Below are 21,080 nucleotides of genomic sequence, written 5' to 3'. Positions count from 1 at the left end.
GAATATTCTTATTTTCCCCTGGTCGTTGCTGCCATCGGGGTTTGGGGTCCCCCTAAATTACCACTCCTCATGAGTAAAGCTATTTACATCGCAACCCCAGGCCAGCAGGAGGTGCCCCCTGACTTGTGAATATATCACATTGGCAGTTGATTACTAATAAGGTTAGAGGTGCCTGCAGGAGAAAATAAACCTGCCAAGATCCAGTGTTAACCTCCACAAGCTCTTGTGCTCATAACTGTGAGAGCTGAGAAAGAAGCAGCACAGCGTAGCGAGGGGAAGGAACACAGTGGTGTCACATGCTGAAGGCAGATAGAAAATAAGCATAGAGTTGGTAAGAAAAGTAATTAGTGGATTTTTTTGTCAGTTGTACTCTTTGGTCATGCTATCCAGCTGGCCTACCGTTTAGAAAACATTGGTTATCACTGGGCATAAGGACTGCTCTGTGGGGTAAAAAAGGAACCGCAACATGGACATAGGAGTAGCAATAGCTCTACCTCTTCCCTACTTTGTGTGTCCAGTGTTACGTCTCCAGGCATAGCCAGAACCGGCCTGGCTGATGCAGGAGGATGTCACATGCTCAGAGGAGTCACAGCTGGCAGCTGGCCACTTCCAGAGGAGTAGGACTTGTCTGGGGAGATGAAATACCATTTGGTAATTTGGTCAGTGATTTGGAGTGCCCATTGCATGTTGGCACTATGTCGAGGATACAGGGGTGCCTGGCTGTGGAATCGGCATCCCGGGAGTTTCAGAGGCTCAGCATAAAAACACAGTCAGCCCAGCGCAGGTATTTCTGGACAGGTGGCTCTCCTGGGTGGCTCATTCCATGTGGTGACTCAGGGATCCAGGCTTCTTCCATCGCAGGATTTGAAGTCCTGGGGTCCTTCATCTCCAGCCTTGTAAATAGAGAAAGAGAGAGCATGGAGGCTGGAGCAAAGATGTCACGGGCCAGATGTGGCCGGGCTGAGCTTCTGGAGGGAGCGTCCCAGAAAGCAGTGTCCCAGGGGACAGCAAGGGATGGACACTAGCTTTGCCTCTAGAAGGCGGGTATCTTGGTGCCTCTTTTAACTTTTGTGTCTCATGCAAGAAGGTGGCACAGGAACCTGTCTATGCTGCCCTCCCGTCTGCAAGGAGGCCTCTGCTGCCACAGGTCCACCCCAGGTTTTCCTCTCTACCTCTGGGCCCTCCTGCCACTTGGGAATGGCGCCCTGGGCCAGCTGCCCTGACAGACACCCTGTTGGAGCCTCATCATCACTGTCCTGAGCAAAGGGTTGTCCTTCGAGGGAGGCCTCTCTGAGAACGCGCATTGTCCTTAACGTGTGGTCGTGCTGAAGATCAAGTGGATATAATAACACCAGGAAAGGCCGGAACATTGACCGATAGGAGTTGTTCCAGTTTTACTTCTTCCCGTCCCTCAGAGCTTTATGCTTTGTATTGCCTGTTCTCTCTGATATTAAAAGTATCTTTTAATGTGCAGTTTGGGTGTTGAGATGAATTGTTTAATAAAGTGTTTTGAAAAATAATTGGACTCATAGAAAACACAGCCTGGGATGGAGCTGCTGGGCTTCTGAAGCCCCAAATAATTAATGTGGGCTCCTCATGTTTAGTCAATAGAAGGGGTAAATGCCACAGTGGGGATTTTCGGCTGTGTGTATGTTCTCACAGTGAAAATGCCGTCTTCAAACCCAGGTGCCAGAGAATGGCGTGGACAGGGATGCTCACGGGCAGGGCTGCAGGCCCCTTGCTGGGGTGCTGCTGTGTTGGGGAAAGTCATCTTGACCTCTGTGTGGGCGGGTCTGCACGTTAATCGGGCTTCTCTGTTTGGCATGCAGCTCCTGCGCGAATCCTGACCTTCAGCGGCACGGTGACGACCCCGTGGATGAAGGACATCGCCTTGCCGTGCAAAGCTGTGGGGGACCCTGCGCCTGCGGTGAAGTGGATGAAAGACAGGTAACCAGTAACCCAATGTGTGCCTTCAGCGGAGCTCTGAGTCATTGCACCGGAGACACTGAGTTGGGTCCAGTGAGAGCTGCAAAACCTACCCACTCTTCCCAGATAGAGAGGAGGGGGTGGGGAGGGACCTGGGCTCCAGCACTAAAAGGAACTGATCGGCTATGTAAATCCTCCCTAAATGCAGAGCCTTTAAGTTCATAAAAGAAGGATTATAAGGAAAATAGTTTAACCAACCCAGTGTCCTCTGTGGACATTTTCTGTACCTTCTCATGTAAATTTCTCATATAACTGAGATGAATGCGCCCAAGGGTATGTAAGACTTAGCACTCATCTCTTCCCCTTCCGAGATAATGGACCCACTAGCCCTAACTCAAACGCTCTGAGAAGTGACTGTAAGAAATAAGGCCTTTGCTAATGTAAAATCTGGCTTCATTCCCACAAGTAATTATTAAAATAATAGCAGTGAAGATGGGGAAAAAGTGGGTGAGATGTTTTGTGTCCATGTAACTTTTTAAAAGTGTTTCATCTCTATTCAAAGGAAAAAATTAGGACTTAAAGGATTGAGAATTCACTAGAGAGCATAAAGATTTGATATAAAATGGATTCAGAAGAGTACCTATTTTCAAATAAAAGCACTCAGAAGACATCAACTATTGAAATAATGGTCTTGGCCCAGCGACCATTTTTCTCATCTCTTTTAAAGTCAGTTCATCCAAAGGAAGGATGTAAGCTCCCAAGGTCAGATGGCATTCTCCCTGAGGTGACCCCACACGGCTGGACAATTGCCACTGTGGCCTTGGGAATGATGATGAGGGAACTCTCTTCATGCTAGGGTCAACTTGTCACCCCCTTGACATACCACTGTCCATTTTAATGTCAAAATCATGAACAACTGTAACTTTAAGTGAATCTAGAAGAGACCCCAAAATCCAGTTCGTAGTATGACTTGGTCAAATGGCACTTGTCCCCACAGAAGGAATCCCCAGGAAGAGGCAGTCACAGGTGTCTATGTGGTGGAGGACACGGCAGGCAGGGACATGTGTGAATCCAGGCCCTGGACAGGGACTCACGTCAGAATAGCATTTTTTACAAAAAACACAACTCAGCTGATTGTTCTCATGATAGAATCACAGTTTAGTTCTTATGAATCCAAATGCATTGCTTGCTTCAAAGAGAGTCTTTATGCTCTTCCCCAACCTCAGCTAACCTGGATTGTAATTTCTTTAATCTGTGCCTTTTTCTTCCTGTGAGGCAGTAACGGGACGCCCAGCCTGGTGACGATTGATGGGCGGAGGAGCGTGTTCAGCAACGGGAGCTTCGTCATCCGCACAGTGAAGGCGGAGGATTCCGGCTACTACAGCTGCATCGCCAATAACAACTGGGGCTCCGACGAGATCATTTTGAACTTACAAGTACAAGGTACAGGACGGCGGGACTCTTTGTAATGATATTTGTCGTATGCATGCCTGTAGGCAGAGGCAGGTGAAGCACATTTAAAAATCAGCCTTGAGAAAAAGCTCACTGCTGCTTTCATGTTGCAAAAAGTACATATGTTCATTCTGGAAAATATAATGAAACAAAGAAATTAGAAAGCATTCATGATTCCAGAGGTCACACTCATTCCATTTTTGCAGATAGAGAGCTGGTCTCCTATTCCTTCACGTGAGCATCGCTGACAAAGCCCTTCTCCATAACTTCCATGAATCGCATGGTTCACTCTGCATATGTATAAGTGTAACCCAGAAAACACAAAAAACAAGTCTGAACTGAGGCCCTTGATGTCTGCTGATTAACTCAATTCTTATATGCAATATATAAAAAGGACACTAAATTCTATATTGCTGTAATATTTAATTGTGTATTTAATAAAACATGTGGAGTTTTTCTTAGCATACATAAAAGTACACAACAAACTTAAGATTGTAAATTAAAGTTAAGTGTAAAATCCCAAATGGCCATTGACTGGGTTCCTGTGTGAATGCATCTGATTTTTATTGGTAAAGAAATCTTCGGATTTAAGTATTGTCACAGCAATAATCATGGCAAGTAAAAATAAAATCAATATTGTCCTCAGCAGAAGGGAAGGGAAGAAGAAAAACTAATAGTTACTACTTTTTATAACTATTTAAAAAACTAATGCAAAATTGATCTGAAATTTTAACTTGGAAGTCAGGAGAACTCCAGAACATTTTAGAAGATAGACACCATATTGTGACTTGAAAGAGATGGGTCTACTTTTCATGCCTTTGGGTTCATATATCCAGCTGCCCTCAGAAGTAAAGAAAAGGACATTTTATGGGAAGCTGTCACTATAATTTGGATAACCTGATTCTGAATTTCTCTGGCGTTATTATCCTCAGAGCTAATCCAAAATAAGATCAAAACCCATTGGTTAAAAGTATGCAATCTTCAAACCCTGTTATGAGCATTGTAATTCAGATGCTGCTGCTCAGTGGCACACCTTGGATTTTCGGAGCTCAGTGTGTGTGTGTGTGTGTCTGTGTGTGTGTCTGTGTGTGTGTCTGTGTGTGTGTCTGTGTGTGTGTCTGTGTCTCTGTGTGTGTGTCTGTGTGTGTGTGTGTGTCTGTGTGTGTGTCTGTGTCTGTGTGTGTGTGTCTGTGTGTGTGTCTGTGTGTGTGTCTGTGTCTGTGTGTGTGTGTGTGTGTGTGTGTGTGTGTTGTGTCTTGGGGGAGTAGCTACAAAAAGTGGAAAATTTTGTAGTTCTTTCCCCCCAAGCCGTTCTTGTCCTCCCTCTTTCACATCACTGAGGAGAGAACAGCTAAGTGGATGCCACTTATCTTTCTCACTTGAATCATGGTTGAAATACAGGGTAAAATACCGCATGTCTCCTTAGTAACTTTAAAGAAGATTTCAATTAGTGATGAGCAACTCAGAAATTCAAGGAATCGGTGAGGAAATGAGTTAGATATAAATCCAAGTAGAAATGTCGTTGAATTTCCTTTAAATAATAGATTCACTCTGCTCTATCTCTTTAGCCCAGGATATCAACTAAATAGACATCTTGACAGAAGTGAATTGCATATTTTGGCAACCTTGAACACTTCTTTAATGAATGGCTGATAGACGTGACTTGGTAAATGACTGTTCAGGAAGATTAAAGATGTGAGAAACTAATTCTTGTTTTCTAACAACTGTTTCCTGTCTAGTGCCACCAGATCAGCCTCGGCTTACAGTGTCCAAAACCACATCTTCTTCCATCACCCTCTCCTGGCTCCCTGGGGACAATGGGGGCAGCTCGATCAGAGGTAAAAAGGAATAGGTTGTCCACAATCATTGATTAATTGTCATTATCCACAGGCTGTAAAGTGACACAGCCTCATCCAATAATCTTACGTTTATTCTTCCCAAAAATACATCCTATGATGAATTCTTCCATTACCTCCACAAGAAACCACATCTACTGTGATGGTGTTTGTTGAAATGCATTGTTCACCCACAGAATCCCATTCGCAAAATCATCGTGTGTCTCCTGTCTGAGTGCAAGAGTAACAAATGCAGAATAGAAAGCAAAAACAAATGTGCTAACCTCCCCCCTGAGATTCTACATACCATTTCTTCCCCATGTTGTCAATACAATATCATTCATTCATTCATGTACTCAATCATTCATTCAAGTAACCACAGTTACTGTCCTTGTACAGGAATAAATGTTGGAGAACTTGGAGTTTAGATAGAAAATGGTTGATTTGTCCAGAGCTTTTGCAATGAGTGCATAGTAGAATGGAATAAAGGAGGTTTATAATGATGGAATGAGATAGTGTGGTAATTCTAGCATTAGTGGAGTTTGGAAAGCATCATTCTGAGCAAGTTGTAGACCAAGGAAAGGGAGACATTCCAGCTGAAGGGGCTGCAGATGCACAGAGTGAGGACTGGGTGACTGACCAAAGAGGACGGGGTGAGAGAGGATGGAAGGCTCAGATTCCCAAAGGCAGAGGATATTCTCTCTGTGAGGAAGCAGGAAGGGTGAGAAGTCAACTGGAAATACGGGGGCATTTTAGGGTGAAGCCAGTGGGCGCTGGAGCCCCTGTTCCCAGCTCCTTCCAGTGCACGAGCTGGGTGCCATATCCCTTCCCAGCTTTGCACTCAGGCTGCAGCCAGGCCGGGGTGTTTACACACCACACAGATGAGAAATGCTATCAAACAGGACTCTTTTTTTTCCCTCAATAGCCAGTTGTTAAACATTTATTAGCACTCCTCTGGCTGAAGGGGAGGATCTTCCCTTTTTTTAGGAAAGAAAGAGGTGAGATTATTATTTAAAAATAGTTGGGTGATTAGGGGTGAGGATCATTTGTGGGTTTGAGGAGTGTGGGTAAGATTTGTAACAGCTGCCGTGTGAATGCACAGAGAGTCATTAATAGATGAACAAAGTCATTGCCGAGTGGGAGGGTGGCCCCAGCTGCAGCTAAACAGCACAAATTGTAGTGGTCACAGTTATCACAGCACAATGACTTCCTCAAGTGACTCTGGACAGCTGGGAAGAAAAGCGGATCACAGATGACAAGAACTGGTGACTAGTGGGATGGGTGCAGCAGGAAGTCAGAAGATGAGTGAAAACAGCCTCCTTAGTAACATGAGGTTCTAGGCTGGTTAGAGAACCTTTTTGTGGGGGGGAATGGGGCACTGAGGGAAGAGTTCAAGGGGCCCTAGTGCTCTCGGCTAAAATGAAATGAAAGAAAGGGAAGAAAATGAAGTGTTGGTCCTGAAGGTGGTGGAGCGTGGGAGAGGGAGTATAGGGAGAGGGAGTACAGGAGTGTCCCAGCGGAAGGGCTTAGAGATGAAGCTGGTTTTAGAAATGAAGAGTTTTCAAGAAAAGGTAACCAGGGATCCCCCAAACACAGTGGTGGCCAATGCCATTAGCATGGGGGTTCCCATCACCAAAGGTTAGAAGAGCTTCCTAGAAGTGGTGGAGATGGAGGAGCTTAGAAGGAGAGTCCAATAGCAAGGATGTGCCGGGCACCAAGGAGGCGGTTTGGACAGAGCTGGAGCAGAAGTCAGGATATGATGGCGGGAGCAGGAGCACACAGAATCATCAGGCACCTGATTTGTCCAGATTTGTCAGGTATCAAAGGAGCTTCAAGGAGTGAAGATCAGGGGCACAGAAGAAAAAATGAGGCTCGGGAGAGAGAACGGACACCAAGGCTGCAGAGGGTGAGAGGGAAGGCGAGGAGGAAGGAGTAGGGAAGATACTGACCATACCTGGGAGGAGGAGTCAGAGATGGTGATCTCCATGTGACAAGTTTGGACAAATGATGCTGCTGCCAGTGTGGGTTAGTCGGCTCCGTAGTGTGGAAGTGAGCAGCACTTTGCCAGTGTTAAAATGGAGTTCATGGGCAAGATGGGTATAAGGACACCATGCACCAGGCAGGCTAGACCCTGGTTGCCTGGGTGTGACCATTTAGGAGACAGGGGACAGGGACAGGGCAGACAGGATTTGTTCACCCCGGGAAAGTGGTTGGGGTAACAGGGATGAAGGTCATACCAAGGAGGAATGTTCCAGTGACCACAGGGGCAAGCAGCATGAGCTTTAGATTCTGACATTGATGTTTGAATCTATCAGACCCTGGGATGGTCCCCTAACCTCTCTGGACCTCAGAGTGTTCCTCTGGACCTTAGAGCAGTGGTTCTCAACCTTCTGGCCCTTTCAATACAGTTCCTCATGTTGAGACCCAACCATAAATTATTTTCGTTGCTACTTCATAACTGTAATGTTGCTACTGTTATGAATCGTCATGTAAATATCTGATATGCAGGATGGTCTTAGGCGACCCCTGAGAAAGGGTCGTTCTACTGCCAAAGGTGTCGCGACCCACAGGTTGAGAACCGCTGCCTTAGCGGAAATAATCACTACTTCTTAGGTTACATGAGGTAATGTCAGTAACTGGCTGAGGATGGTGCTTCGCACATAGTTAGAGCTCAAAGAATGGCCAGTTGTTGTTACCTGTAGCAGAAGTAAAGGTGCATAAAGTACATGTGATGTATTAGAGGGGTTTTTCAAACCAAGGAGAAGCCAGGTTCCCATCGCAATGCTGGGAGGGCTGCAGGGTTCGGAGCCGATTCTCTGGGTGGCTGTGAATGAGTAGAGGGTGGTAGAGAGGATCCCCACCACCATTGATAATATATCCCTTTCCTAGAGCTTTGGTCTCTTAACAACAGCTCAGCTTCAGACCGTGCTCATGCCCAAGGATCTGGCGCGTGGGCTCTGAAGGGAAGCTGTTTAGGGATTGAGTGTCCATTTCCCTCTGCCCAGTCCACCTCCTAAAAGGGAACGGACAGAAAGTGGTTTTATTCTCACCACACCACCCAACAACGCCACCATAGTAATGCCTAAATCCCTCACTAATCATTACATCACCAGGCACTTCTCAGGCCTGGGTTAACTTTCCTGGGACCAGAAGAGATCCAATGTTCTCCCAAGATGTGAGTGTTCTGAGAACTCCTGTCAAAATGCAAACATCGGCCCTAGCCAGTTTGGCTCAGTGGATAGAGCATTGGCCTGCAGACTGAAGGGTCCCGAGTTCAATTCCAGTCAAGGGCACATGCCCGGGTTGTGGGCTTGATCCCCAGTAGAGGGCGTGCAGGAGGCAACTGATCAATGACTCTCTCATCAGTGATGTTTCTATCTCTCCCTCTTCCTTCCTCTCTGAAATCAACAAAAATATGTTATTTAAAAAGAATATATTTTAAAAAATGCAAACAAAAGCCGACTGCTGGTAGAAACAAAAAACACTCTCTTGAATGCGTTTCTTGTCTTCTGAAGGCTACATATTGCAATACTCGGAGGATAACAGTGAGCAGTGGGGAAGTTTTCCCATCAGCCCAAGCGAACGTTCTTATCGCCTGGAAAACCTGAAATGCGGTACTTGGTACAAGTTCACACTCACCGCGCAAAATGGAGTGGGCCCCGGGCGCATAAGTGAAATCATAGAAGCGAAAACATTAGGGAAAGGTATGTATGCCTTCTTCTTATTTCTAGAGTTCCTTTGTTTTCCAGATGGAAGGGGACATTGGCATCACAAGTGCATCATATATTTGCATGTTTGTTTGTGTGTTTAAGCTCTGTTATTCCCAACATGGGTTTGACTGGGTTACAGAGTAATGAGAGGGATGGCTCGTCCTTATGGAGTATCCTGGTTTTTTGTTGTTTTTTTTAATATCTCATCTGTAGCTAAAAGAAGTGTCATTTGAAAAGCAAGGGCTTTCGTGCCAACATAAAGTATCTATGAAATATGATATTTACCCTTTGACCTTCTAGTGTGATCTTCTCCCTTTCTCACCCTAGACCCTTTCTGTCTTTAACTTTCGTGTCTCCTCAAAGACCCTGCTCTTCAGGTGGGAAGTGACTGGGATAGATTGTTAACCTTTCATGTGAGGTGTGGGGATTTTAATCTGAAACAATGGACCTTCGAGGAGATGAACCCCAAGGGAAATTGCATCTTACAGTGAAATTTGCAGCCCTGGGACCCCAGGAAGAGGGAGGGCCATAGCTGTAGGGGAGGGTAAGTGAGGAGGTAAAGAGGGGGTCTTTGCAGGCTTCCCTGGCATCTGCATTTGAACCAGTGCTGTGGGCTGGATGGCAGGGGCACGAGAATCGAGCAGGTAGAGATGTTCTTGGGCACCTGAGTTTCAGATAACCTGGTGAGGGTTCGCATGATGAGGGATTGATTTATGCAGAAATGCCATGAGGTCTCTGGGCTCCAGCATGAAGCATTCGGATAGTGAGGGATCCCTGTTGGTATTTCCCAAATCCAACCCTGTCTTCTCTGGAGTCAGGTCACCCCCGGAGACAGGTGCGCCCACGGCAGAAGGTCCTTGGGAGCCACTCAAGGACACGCATATGTGCAACTGCATTGTTCTTCAGGGAACCAGAAGATACAGGAAAATGACCTTTACCCACCCAATGCTCCCTCTCACACCTCGGTCATTAGAGAAGACAGCCCACTGAGCCATAAGGACCCTATCCATGGTGGACCAGTTGGGAGTGGCCTTCGAGCCCTACTTGTCCTGAGCTCTCTGCCTAGGTGGAGAAAGGAGCCTGAGGGGGACATGACGCCTTTGGCGGCTCTCATTCACTGTCCCATGAGCTGATCCCGTTGTGCCTCCTCCCACAGAGCCCCAGTTCTCGAAGGAGCAAGAGCTCTTTGCCAGCATCAACACCACACGCGTGAGGCTGAACCTCATTGGCTGGAATGACGGCGGCTGCCCCATCACCTCCTTCACACTCGAGTACAGACCCTTTGGGACCACGGTCTGGACCACAGCTCAGCGGACCTCTCTCTCCAAGTCCTACATTTTGTACGACCTGCAGGAAGCCACGTGGTATGAGCTGCAGATGAGGGTGTGCAACAGCGCAGGCTGTGCGGAGAAGCAGGCCAACTTCGCCACGCTCAACTACGACGGCAGTAAGCTGGCTCTACCGCCCTCCTATCTGTGTCTTGGGACATGTGCACGTGCTCACTGTCTCTTTCCCATCTGACATTCATCCTTGGCACAGAGGGACCCCTGCCCACAGACTCCATTAGCCTTCAATGCCCCTCCCTCCAGGGCTCCCTAGCTCATTAGACCCACATGACCAGGGCTGTCATCCAGAGAGAAGGGACGAGGGCCAAGGGGACTGGCATTAGGGAGTCTTGGTGTAGGAGGATGCTCTTCAGGTTGAAGGACTCTTCCCACGTGGTTCTGTGCCTTGTCTATGACTGTGCGCTAACATTGCTTTTGTTGTCTCCCACCCCTTCCACGCCCCATCCCAATCCACATACAACTTTCTGTTTTGCTCTCATTAAGCACTTAAACTGCATGTGCAAAACCAGTTTTTCATGATAAACAGGCTTGTGTTAGTCACTGAGCAGAAATAGAGGCACTGATGGGAATAGAATTATGTCACAGGATGCTAATACATGTGCATGCATGCACATACACACACATACATATACAGACACACACACACACATAGGAAGTTTGCATGAGCTTTATGAAAACCGGGTGAGGTATCTTGTGATGCTGTATCGTTAATGATGTATCGTTAGCCTTGATTTCTGCAGCTCCTATTCGAGGGCCATTTATTGGTATTTGAACAAGGGCCCAACCCAGTGAAGCTGGAAGGTGGCAGCATTGAGGGCCTGCGTCTGGGGAGGTTTAGAAAGCCCCAGTAGCAGTCCCGGCAACCTGGCAGGTGAATTAGGGCTTTAATCGCAAGACAAAACCGGCTGCAGTGTGTCAGAATGTTTGGCTTAGCTCCTCAGCGCCTTCTGTCCAGTCTTCATGGATCAGAGCAGACCACGGTGGTGGGTGACTTAACCTAGAAAGTCTGAGCCTGAGCAAGCACCCCAATACTTGACTTACCACAGGGCAGGTTAAGGGGTGTTCCCTCCTCTGCTATGTGCACTTGGGACCTTGTTTCATTAAAGCTCTGTAACTTCCGTGGGATACAGGCCATCCTGTCCTAAGACAAGAAGGTCCATGAACCCGAGGACCCTCAGAACATGAATGAGGTGAGGTGGCCTGGGACCCTCCTCTGGACGTCTTATCTTGGATTGTCCCGGATGACGACCAATGGCTGCGTCTCCAGCATTCCAGGCCTGGGGCCCACGGATATAGGAAGGACCTCGGGTGGCAGCTGTCTGGTATTGGCCGCACCATCCTGGGCCCACCTGTGCCAGGCACGCTGCCCCACAGCCCTGGGACAGCCTGCCCAGCTCCTGGACAGTGACCGTTATCCTGCTGGGCTGATGTTCTTCTAGCTTTCCAGCCCTCGGTTACACGCGACATCATTCAAAGCTGTCCCCATCCCACCGGCAAAGGAGCGCTTCCCACATGCTCCCTGCCCATCACAGTTTACACAGTAAGTGATGTGGACACTTACGAACACTTTCCTTAGTATCTGAGGCTTCCCCTAAGTCCTTTGCTAGCAGGGACCCATGTAGGTAGCAAGTAGATTTCTCACTTTCGATTATTGACTTTCAGTAATTGACTTCCGATAATCACAGGGACAAGCAGCTTCTCTGTAATCTGTGCAGAAGCCAGAGCAGTCAATGCCCCGGTCGGTGATGTGTTTGCAGCGAATTGTTTAATTAGAAACCGCTCGCGCGCAGAATGAGAAACTGGTTCTCACTCGCACAGGGCTCTGCAGATTTTAAAAGTGTGTCTTCTACACATAAAAAATGCCATGCTCTCACTTATCCAGGATCTTAGATTATAATCATGAGAAAGTCCTGTGAGCTGCATTTAATTTCCTGAAATCGGAAATGATTTTATTACACTAAGAAATACGAGTACATTTTTCTATTTTCCTTGCGAAAGATGATGGGTTGCTCTGAACCAGTTTCGTAGACATGGAGCTTTAATATCTCTCAGGTCACATCCACCCAAAGAATTCTCTTCACTTTGGGAAAAACAACCATTAACAATGAGCCTCACATCTGCACCTGTCAGATTTCAGATTCTTCCATTTCTTTATTGCCTCTCTCCTCGGCCATTTCTTTCGCCAAACGCCTCTGCTCTTTCTTGTGTTTGCCTTGACTTTGCGGACCCATCCTCACCCGCATCCCTTCTGTGCCTCTTCCCTGGGCTCTGAGCATTTGCAGACTTGGGTTTCCAGCCCCAAACACTGCCAAGTTGGAAGGACATGCGTCCTGATCACATAGAGAACTGGGTTCTGTCCTCCCTGCCCTGCTTACTAAGTGCAAGCTAACGGTCATGATTGTTCAAGGCGAAAGTGTATTATTGCACATTTTTCTAAACCACGGGCTTCCTGGCCCTTGTTTGACATGGAGAATACAGTGGGATGGAGGGTGCTACAGAAAGAAGGATGCCTGTGTTTGCATCTCTGCACCATTGCATTCAGCCTCTTCATAGAAAGCAGCTTACGGTGTTTCCTTATAATTCTAAATAATCTGAATGTCCTAGCGCTGATTAAGTGTCTGGTCCAGAAGTAGCCTGCGTTGGGTACCTGGATGGCTCCCCTCGGAAAAGCTGTCTGAAGCTCTTTTACCTAAAATGAGAGTTTCTAAAGTACACTTGGTCTTGCACCTGTGCTAAAAAGCAAGTGGATAACCAAACGGAAGGGGACTTGGCATCTTTAAGCCGGGGTGTTTGGTGCAGTCTCCCTGCCGATCGCTTCTGTCCACTTGCCAGGACTATTGTTCCTTCTTGATGTGCCATTTTCCAAACTGGCCTCTCTCATGGCGCTAGGGGTGGCACTGCAGGCCAAGTAAGTGCATGTGGCTTTTTTAAGCATCTCGCCTGGACATTGTGCTACTCTCTGCACCCAGCAGGACGTTGCAAAATGAAGTCTCTTTCAAAGCAGTGCGCTTTGCCCTTGGTGCCGATCCCGAGCTGATGTGCTGCAGACGAAGTTGCAAATCAGGCGGAAGGAAGGGAGTGAGCAAGTAGATCAGTCAGCGAGAACCTAGATAAAGACTCCCCTCACCCCCCATCACCGCCGACACCTCGGATCACATGGCGCGATTGTTATAACCCGTCATCCCTAAAACTCCGCCATGCCGACCTCATTAACAGCCATCTAACATCACGGCCCTGCTTTCAGGTACAATCCCTCCACTCATTAAGTCCGTTGTCCAAAGCGAAGAAGGGCTGACGACCAACGCGGGGCTCAAGATGCTGGTGACCATCTCCTGCATCCTGGTGGGGGTCCTGCTGCTGTTCGTGCTCCTGCTGGTGGTGCGGAGACGCAGGCGGGAGCAGAGGCTGAAGCGGCTGAGAGGTGAGTCAGGGCTGGGCCGCCACCCGTGCCCGCGGTCACTCGACTGGTCCCCCCTGAGCCAGTCCCCCCTGCCCGGCCCTGTGATGACCCTACAGCAAGACTGCAGAGCCTTCAGGGAAACATCACACAACCTTACTGCTCAGTCGCTCAGAAATGGAGTGACAGTCAGTCTCCTAAACCCCAGACATGCGTAGGCAAAGACGGTGATTTCTCATGAGTTTTCAGCCCCAGTTCCATTCATTTTCAGCAAGGCCAGTGCTGCACCAATTAGGCTTCCTCTGAGAAGACCTGTCAGATGTGTTCTGGAAATGAGAACTATTTTTTAAAATATGTTTTTATTGATTTCAGAGAGGATGGGTGAGGGAAAGAGATATAGAAACATCAATGATGAGAGAGAATCATTGATCGGCTGCCTCCTGCACAGCCCCCGCTGGGGATCGAGTCCACAACCCGGACCTGTGCCCTGGCCGGGAATGGAACGGTGACCTGGTTCCTAGGTTGATGCTCAACCACTGAGCCACCCCGGCCGGGCAGGATGGGAACTGTTTTATAGGCAGGAAGTGGAAACTGAAGGCTGATGGTACACGTAGAGCATGACAAGGCAGAAAACAAACACTTTTCTGAATCAGAAATTTGAGCTGAAGTGCAGAGTAAGAGTTTCTAACTAAGGACAAATCCTGGAGAACGGGCACCCAGGTCGGGTGAGCGCCTGGCTGGCAGGCCCCACCATTGTGATGCCAGGCTCTGCTGAGCGCTGGGCGGAGGCTGCGTCCAGGCCTGGCCAACAGCCCACACTTGCCCTTGCTCTGCAGTGTGAGGACAAAGAGTTCTTTAAGTCACAAAACCTGTGCTGGACAAGTGCGGCCCAGTCCTCCGCTTTGCACTGTCAGAGTGTTTAACGGGCCGCCTTTCGGCAAAATGCATCTCCGAGTTGTTCGCGTGTGTGGTCAGTGCAGTGGGGATCCCATCGCGCAGGGCTCTGATTATTCTTCAAAGTGGCATTTGAGGAACAAATCTGGGATTACGCTCCCCGCTCCCCCCTCAAAAAACCACATCTGTGATATCCCGAACCTTGAGGATTCAAGTGGAAAACATCGACTCCTCTGCAAAACCTTAAATCGACCACCATCCAGTTAGAGCAGCAGGACACGGTGACATTTCCGCCTGCCTTTGGCTCCCACCGCTCTCCCCTCTATGTGACTAACACATGTTGCTACCAGTTTGTCTCCACTCTGCCAACAGTTACAGTATTTGAAGTGCCCTGCACTCCATCTGTGCACTTAACCGTCCTTCCGTTTAAATCTTCTGCAGCCCGAAGCTTCCGACACACCCCAAGCTCATTGAGACAGGCCCTGTAATGCATTAACCCCCGACCTGGTGATGTCACAGACCCTACCCCTGCCCCAGATGTTTGATGTGCAGACGTGGAACGAAAGAGCCTGGGAAGCGTGGGTTTAGTGCAGGTGGGAGACACATTAGCATCTGCTGGAAATAGAACCAAAAATGTCACAAATGCTAAAATGGGGCTCCAGGTTCTACGTAAGCACAAGACAAGGAGTGATTAATGGGGAGAAACGGAGAGGTCAGCTGGGAGCTCCACGATACAGCGCCACGGAAATGCATCATTGCCCGGTATGCTGAGAAATGCAGCATAAGCTGAGCCGGGCTGGGTTTCATTTCCAGTGTTCGCCACTGAAAGCCCAGAGGGATGTGTGGCGAACCCTCTTTCACAGAAAACAGTCTCCTGGACTGTTAGGGACATTATTATTGAGGAGCCAACAACAGACAAACAAGAAGGGTCTGTCCTTGTGGCATGCAGGCAGCCTGGTTGCATTTAGACAACTATGAATTGCCCATATTTTATTTTTTTATAGACACAGTAAGGGTCTGGATAAATGGGTTAAAGTCGAGGCAATCCTTCCCAACACTACAGCCACCTGCCAAGTTCACCTTTGCTTCTCTCCCCTGGCCCCACGCTTCCTCCTTCCTTCCCAGCTACTGTTTTCCAGCTACTAGAGGCCCAGTGCATGGATTCAGGCACCAGTGAGGTCCCTCTTCCTGACCTGTGGAGATCGGGCTGAAACTGGCTCTCTGAAATCCCCTGAGGGATCCAGGATTGCGAGAGGATGCAGGCCAGGCCGAGGGACCCCACTGGTGCACGATTGGGGCCATGGAGGAACCATGGAAGGGCTCCAGGGCATGTTGAGCCCATCTCGCCCAGTGCTGATTGGTCGGACCCCAGCAGCAAGCTAACCTACCGGTTGGAGCATCTGCCCCCTGGTGGTCAGTGCGCGTCATAGCAACTGGTCTAATGGTCGAATGGTCGGAGGGACAATTAGCATATTAGGCTTTTATATATATATAGACTAGAAGCCCGTTGCACGAAGATTCGTACAATAGGCCTTCCTTCCCCTGGCTGCTGGCACCGGTTTTCCTCCGGCCTGGGACCCAGGCCTTTGGTCCAGCTGCAGCGGAGAAGCCAAGCCTCTGCAGTCTGGCCAGAGCCTTCAGTCTTTGCTCCGTGCCTGCATATGCAAATTAACCACCATCTTTGTTGGGTTAATTTGCATAGTCGCTCTGATTGGCTGGTGAGTGTAGCGGAGTGACACCAATTGCATGTTTCTCTTTTATTAGTGTAGATTCTACTTCTGACTTCAGTGCCCAGCCTCACTTTCCTTGCCGAGAGCAAGGAAAGACGGTAGAGCTGTTGGTGGCTCTTGCTGAGACACTTGGGTTAGACTGATGGAGGGCCGTTCCCCCTTGACCTTCATTCTTCATCATTCCTGTAAGTTACTGCTTCGCAAGGGCTCTGTCCAGAAATCTGCAGGCACCTCTAGTTCTGGACGCCACGGTTTGTAGAGGGTCTTGGTGAGGAAAGCACTTGGTGAGGAAAGCAATGTTTCACCTCAGGGAGCGCGGGCTTTCATTCCCCAGAAACGGTTGTTTCCTTTGTGTCAGAGAAAATTCGGGAGGAAGAAAATGATTGCTGTGGCAGAGAGGATGCATTCATGAGGGATGCCGAGGAGCAGCCGCTTGCCCAGGACAAAGGCATCTCTCTGCGGACTTGCATTTTTTACGTGTTAACAAAGGCTCCACCTCAAGGCTCTGAGAGGAGGGCAGCAAGAATGCCAAGTGCCAGACCCAGTTCCATCCGCTTCCCGGGGGCGAGTTTTAATGCGGATGCACTGAAACATTCAATTCAACAAACCATTGTTATCTACCATGTGCCAGATGCAACATTTCTTAAACCCCGTAGGAAAATCCTCTTAACCGTTTCTACTTATCCCCCGGGTTTGACTAGGTCCCAGAAAGAAAAGATTACGAAGACTCTGTCCCAGAACTATCGCCTTGGCCACTTGTGGCCGTGAACCAAGGCCTGTGAGGGACAGGGTCATGGTCCTGTGACTGTGAGAAATGTCCCATATGGGAGAGAGTGGCTAGGACTTTCTGAAATGCCAGGCTCTGCCCCAGAAAGACCTTTGTCTGTTAGTCCTACAGGGCCCCTGAAATGTTAAGTAACAACAGGGAGGGAAATTGCAGGCACAGAGTTTAATATCCTAGTTGCCTCTGTATTAAACAGAGTTCACTAGCAGAATCGCCCAATTACAACCTGACCCACATAAGGCACAGATTCTGTGCCTTGGTCAGAATGAGTTCAAATGTATTTGCAGCGTGTATGGAAAGAGTTGCTCCATACAATATTTTTATTGTCCAAAATAAGGACATTTCTAATATGTCAAAGTTGTCTGAGCAATCAGCAATCAGGATCAAAAATGGGAATGAGAAAATTTGGATTATAGACAAATATTGTAGGGGTTACTAATGGGCACTGTTAAAGTTACTACACGAGGCCAACTTCATACTGTTGACTTTGATTGCTAGAAATGACTAAATGTTTCTAAGTAGGGTATGTTTTACAATATAGACAAGCAACCTAGTTAGGTGGATACAACAATATGTTTTTTTAAGGAAGGACGGAAGGAAGGAAAGAAGGAAGGAAGGAAGGAAGGAAGGAAGGAAGGAAGGAAGGAAGGAAGGAAAAGGAGAGGGCAGAGAAAGAGAGAGAGAGAAAAAGAGAGCGAGAGAGAAGAAAGAAAATGGGACTCAAGCAATTTAGCCAACCTATATTCTCTCTTCCTGAGCACTTTACTAATTTTAGAGCATAGCGACCTCCTAACGTCTAAATTGTCTGTGAGAGCTACATTTTTTCTATCTCTAACCTTTATCCAGGAGTTCAGAAGCCACAGTTGCTTTTAATGATGCCCTGATTTTCCCACTTCTAAACCCTTTGAAGGGCAAGGTTATAGGATGAGTCACTGGCTGGGCCACGGATCCCAGCAGCCCTAACCTTATAAAAAAGTGATCCCCATGCCAAGTAATCAACTCTGGGATCACTGAAAGCTTCCTCCTTGAAGGAGTTTACCGGAGAGGGTGCAGGGTTATGTTGGCACAGCCACCACGTGCCAAGCCATAAAGCTACTTCCAAGACTTCAGATAAGCTACAGATAAAGATCAGTGGGTGATAGAAAATGTGACCATGCTTCTGTGGCAAATGCCCTTCTTCCCTTTGTTAAACTTGTTTTGAAATGGTCTCATATTATGAAGCCGGTCAGCAGAGAGCATATTATGGAAGGCCATCCGCAGAGAGCATTCGGTCCCGTGGTTCTGCACGGGCACAGTGTAAGGCTGGGCCATGAGGCGTCTCCAGCGTTTTCTGAGTTCTGAGATGTCAGTTATCTGCTCTGCAACTGAGGGGAAAGCTCTCCTCCTCTGTAATGGCCTGAACTTGATGAATCTGAAGGGTGAGGAGTGTGCACCCAGGAGCCCAAGGACCCACAGACCTGAGGTGGACTTTGAGTCGATGAGGATGGAGGACACCGGTCCGAGGAGCTCTGTGCGTGGGAGACACAATACAGGGCGGGGCAAAAGTCAGTGTACAGTTGTTTGTGTAGAAAATAATCCAATGGTTAATAAATAATAATACAAGAATAAACTCTGTGTTCCACACACTCACAACTCTAAACCTACTTTTGCTCTGTATTTGTGGGTGAAGAAATTGGGAGTGCCGCCCGGAGACTTCATCGCCAAGTCAACAAATGTCCAAAGTGGTTTTGATGGGCTCAGAGCCATGTTCTCTGAAACTCTTGGTTTTGTGTTTTCTTCCTTCTTCCCTCCCTCCCTCCCTCCCTCCCTCCCATCCTTCCTTCCTTCCTCCCTTTCTCCCTTCCTTCCTCCTGTTCTTTCTTTCTTTGCTTAATTTCTTAACAAAACCATCCTTTCAAATCTCCAAACTTGTTAGGCAGAGCTAAGTAACAAGGGTTCTGTATTAGAGAGTGGAGGCAAAGAAATAGTGGGTGACAACAGGGATAAGGACCAGTGAGTGAGGACCAGGGAGTGTCCTGTTGGGAGCGAGAGAGCTGGCGTCAGCCATGGAGGTCTGTCCTGCCTGGTGTCTGTCCTGTCCGTGTTTGTGTTCTCAGGTGGCAGGTATTGATGGTCTTCTTCTTCGAGTATTTATTTTGTGTTTTTGAATCCCCTTTCAATTGAACATGCTGATGATTGGACGTCCTTTTGCGATATTGTCAAAACTTAAATGCAGGCATATGGCCCCTATGAAATAGCTGCTTTATGACACCCATCTCAATCCCATGGAAAAGCAGGGATTGCTGTGAGGAAGCTTGCAAATAAGAATGATTGATAGATGCTAAAGTGCAGGGTAAGGTCTTCCACACCCCACACCCCCCATCCCCGCCATTGGCCTTTGGTTTTTCAGGGTGTGTGCAGGTAACTGTCTAGTTGAGGCATGTTCCATGGTCCTTAGCTAGCACTTCAGAAATGAAAATGTTATCATGTGGCTGTGACTGAGAGTCCTCTTTTTTAAAGACATATGTGAGCGTGTGAGATATGAGGCAGCTCAGACTCTGGACGCTGGCACAGTGCAGGGCCCGAGCCTCCCTGCGCCCTCTCCCTGCTGCACTGTGCCCTGTGTCACCATGCTGGTAGGGACGCCCCCGCCATGTGCAGACCCACGGTGGGAGCGATGGTCCGTGGTCCACAAAAGGAACACAGGGATGGAGGGAGCCATGCTCGGATGCTCCTGACCCGGCTGGGGATGCCTCTTCCAAGGAACTCATTGAACCGTGTGTTAATCAGCGGAGGGCCCCGTCTTCTTCCTCTTCCCTAGCGCTGTGCTGCACACTATCTTGTCTCCGCCTCTTACTCGCTGTGCAAATAGGTCATGTGTAAAGCCTGACATCATTGTGCCCTATTTTGCTGACATGAGAATGGAAGGGAACGTGTCCGGAATTATAGATCAATGATGATGGAACTCGGAGCCCAGCTCACTGTCGCCTACCCCAGATTTCTTTCTGTGAAACTTTCTCAGACTTTGGGATATTCAAAAAAGAAATAGTCTGTTTCATCAATATTAAGTTAGCTTAAAAAGGTTTATCAGCCCTAACTGGTTTGGCTCAGTGGATGTCGACTGAAAGGTCCCAGGTTCGATTCCGGTCAAGGGCATGTACCTTGGTTGCGAGCACATCCCCAGTAGGGGGTGTGCAGGAGGCAGCTAATCGATGTTTCTAATGCTCTCTCTCTCTCCCTTCCTCTCTGTAAAAAAAATCAATAAAATATATTTTTTTTAAAAAGATTTATCAATGAAACAGAATCAGGAGATGTATGAACAGAGTATCCATAGCTACTTTATCATTTTATTTTTCCCATCAAAAATATTTGATTTCTTTCTTTTTTTATTTCTATTTTCACTACTCCTCAGGCTTCCCCTATATTTAAAAAAAGTCTTCCTTCTAGTTTGCATATCTTCAACTTACTGCCCTTCTCTCTACCTTGTTCCCCCTTGAATTTTTGGAAAGTATTCTGTACTCAGCTACCCTGCCCCTCCATGGCTCCCATCTCCTCACGTGTCACTTCTACCCACACCCCCCACATGAAACTGCGCTCCTGCAGGCAGAGGACCAGTCACCTTCTGATCATCAAATCCACCTCAGTCATCATTTCCCAGCCCTCCTTGTGCATTCAGAGAGTGAGCAAGTGGTACTTTTTGAAATTCCTTCTTCCACGTTTTAGTATAACTAGACTCTCCTGGTAGTATTTTGGCATCATTTCCTGACCCGAAAGATTAAGTGGGGAGCACGGAGCCAACGACAGACATGGAGGAGTAGGAGGCGGTTGGAGAAAGTTGTCACAAAGTCTAAAGCTCAGATTGAGCTGAAATTAGTGGGAAAATGTGACTGGCAACATCAAAGGCTGTTCAGCGTGTTGGGCAAGAAGAAGAGGCTTGGGACGATGTTCTTGTACCAACAGCTGGCAGGCAGCAGCTCCTGCCCTGTTGATGTGCAGCAAGAGGAGTGCTGCTCAAGCCCAGAAAATG

The 21,080-nt window shown here is 47.9% G+C and overlaps 1 protein-coding gene across 1 annotated transcript in view; it reads left to right on the top strand.

The window, feature by feature from the left end:
• The window catches only part of DSCAM (DS cell adhesion molecule), a 104,264-nt gene that overhangs the window by 44,596 nt on the left and 38,588 nt on the right, over positions 1 to 21,080 (top strand). The window contains exons 8-13 of the mRNA XM_006103939.3: positions 1,830 to 1,947; positions 3,206 to 3,369; positions 5,118 to 5,216; positions 8,729 to 8,917; positions 10,080 to 10,370; positions 13,514 to 13,690. Of these exons, the coding sequence (XP_006104001.1) occupies positions 1,830 to 1,947; positions 3,206 to 3,369; positions 5,118 to 5,216; positions 8,729 to 8,917; positions 10,080 to 10,370; positions 13,514 to 13,690 (1,038 nt within the window). The remainder of the gene's footprint in view (positions 1 to 1,829; positions 1,948 to 3,205; positions 3,370 to 5,117; positions 5,217 to 8,728; positions 8,918 to 10,079; positions 10,371 to 13,513; positions 13,691 to 21,080) is intronic.

Source organism: Myotis lucifugus, unplaced genomic scaffold (assembly GCF_000147115.1).
Source record: "Myotis lucifugus unplaced genomic scaffold, Myoluc2.0 scaffold_522, whole genome shotgun sequence".
Taxonomy (NCBI): domain Eukaryota; kingdom Metazoa; phylum Chordata; class Mammalia; order Chiroptera; family Vespertilionidae; genus Myotis; species Myotis lucifugus.
This window is presented reverse-complemented; position numbering and strand designations above follow the sequence as displayed.